Source organism: Belonocnema kinseyi, chromosome 9 (assembly GCF_010883055.1).
Source record: "Belonocnema kinseyi isolate 2016_QV_RU_SX_M_011 chromosome 9, B_treatae_v1, whole genome shotgun sequence".
Taxonomy (NCBI): domain Eukaryota; kingdom Metazoa; phylum Arthropoda; class Insecta; order Hymenoptera; family Cynipidae; genus Belonocnema; species Belonocnema kinseyi.
This window is the reverse complement of record NC_046665.1, coordinates 35,556,625-35,558,373: the sequence shown is the minus strand read 5'-3', so window position 1 is coordinate 35,558,373 and position 1,749 is coordinate 35,556,625. Positions and strand designations below refer to the sequence as shown.

The following is a 1,749-nucleotide window of genomic DNA, read 5'->3' as shown; positions in this document are numbered from 1 at the left end:
TGATACCGAAAATGTTGTTTGTTTTTACGTATTTCTAACGGCTTAGGAGATCCTTCTAGAAAGTTACAATTTTTATTTTTTTGAAGAAAATTTTTAAGGGTTGTACTCGTTCAGACCTACAGATTCTGAATTTTTAAATTAAAAGTAACTAATTTATTAATTAAAAACTTTTCATTCATCAATTTTAATCTCAATTATGAGCCGAAAAAGGTTCGACCATTTCAGCCAAGACAAGGCTTGTCTTGAGACAAGTAAACGTCGTCTTAGCCAAGACAAGGCTCGACTTGAGACAAGTAAACGCCTTTTTACCTGTCGAGCCATAAAAGTAAGACGAATGCCTATGTCTCGACTCAGTTTTGAGACGTCGGCAGGCATCGATGCTTTGGAGACGAACTCAAGACATAACGAAGTCGAACTCAAGTCGAAGTATTTTTACTCGAGCAATAATGCCCTGATGTCAGTTTTGAAAATATCATAGCAAAGAGTCATTCGGCTGACATTCTTAGTTTATTCCGCAACCAAAAATTCAGCTTATTCTTTGAAAATGATGAAACTTTGCATTTGTTTATAAGGACGGCTCATTTTACACAATTTGTATTTTACTCTAAAATAATTATGGTAACATACGTTTTTCTGTTTAAGGTTTAGAAAATTAAAAAGTACATCTAGAAATTATGCTTAAAAAAGGCAGACTACTTTGATGTCTCCAGCTATAAAATTCTGTTTAAAACAGATATCAAAGTAAATCTAAATCCTCTATTTTGTTTACTTTTCAGGTATGGTTCCAAAATAGAAGAGCGAAATTCCGCAGAAATGAAAGAAGTTCAGCAATGAATAGAGGAGTATCAACAAGCAGAGAAATGGAAGCAACTTTGCCTTTGAGGCCTATCAGGATAAATCACAGCCATGAGAACAATGCGGAGCATCTTCAGTCGCCACAAATTACCCAATATCCCTACAGTGATTACTGGAGATCTTCACAACACTATGCCACAGTTCAATCGACAACTAGCTGTCATGGATTTGTCAACGGAAATCTGGGAAATTTAGGTCTCACCACATATCACCAACCCGAAGTTCATGCTGCTCTGGACACCCCTTCGATGAACAGCATAAGTGCACTTAGACTGCGAAATCATCCTTATGGTGCCACTTATTCTGCAATGCATGCCAGTATGTGACATCCCTTAACCACCTAACGTATGAAGCCTTTTTGTCCCAGGAAACTTTATCTATTACCCAAATATCTTTGCTTTCTTCAATTTCGATGATCGCAAATCTATTGAAACCAAAGAACTCGGCTGTAAACATGTATGGCGAAAGCCCTTATAAATATCTAGTGCCTCTAAAAAAATTTCCAAATATTTAGCAGCGAAATGTGAGTAGTAATTATTATTAATCATTTCAGATTTAAAGATGTAGCAAATTTCGTCAATTCGAAGTCACCAAAATTTAAGATTAACCCGAATAAAAATGCTTCGACTTGAGTTCGACTTGAATTGCCCCCAATCAAGATATGCTGAAGTCGAAAAGTTCGACTTGAGCATGTCTCAGTTTTTAGACGGAGTCAGGCTTCAATTTATATCTTGGAGACAAGTTTTTAGGTCTTAAAGACATAAATTTATCTCTTGAGTCGTATTTTTATGACTCCAACACGTGCCGTTTATAACTTCGAGCATATACAAGCCCTAAGAAAAAGGTTATTTCTAACGGTCATAAAATATTTATACAATATTATATACCTATTTT

The 1,749-nt window shown here is 35.5% G+C and overlaps 1 protein-coding gene across 1 annotated transcript in view; it reads left to right on the top strand.

Moving 5' to 3' along the window:
• The window catches only part of LOC117180106 (paired mesoderm homeobox protein 2-like), a 26,574-nt gene extending 24,918 nt beyond the window's left edge, over positions 1 to 1,656 (top strand). Inside the window, exon 3 of the mRNA XM_033372433.1 lies at positions 777 to 1,656. Coding sequence (XP_033228324.1) covers positions 777 to 1,181 — 405 coding nt within the window. The 3' untranslated portion in view covers positions 1,182 to 1,656. The remainder of the gene's footprint in view (positions 1 to 776) is intronic.
• The last annotated feature ends 93 nt before the right edge of the window (positions 1,657 to 1,749 follow it).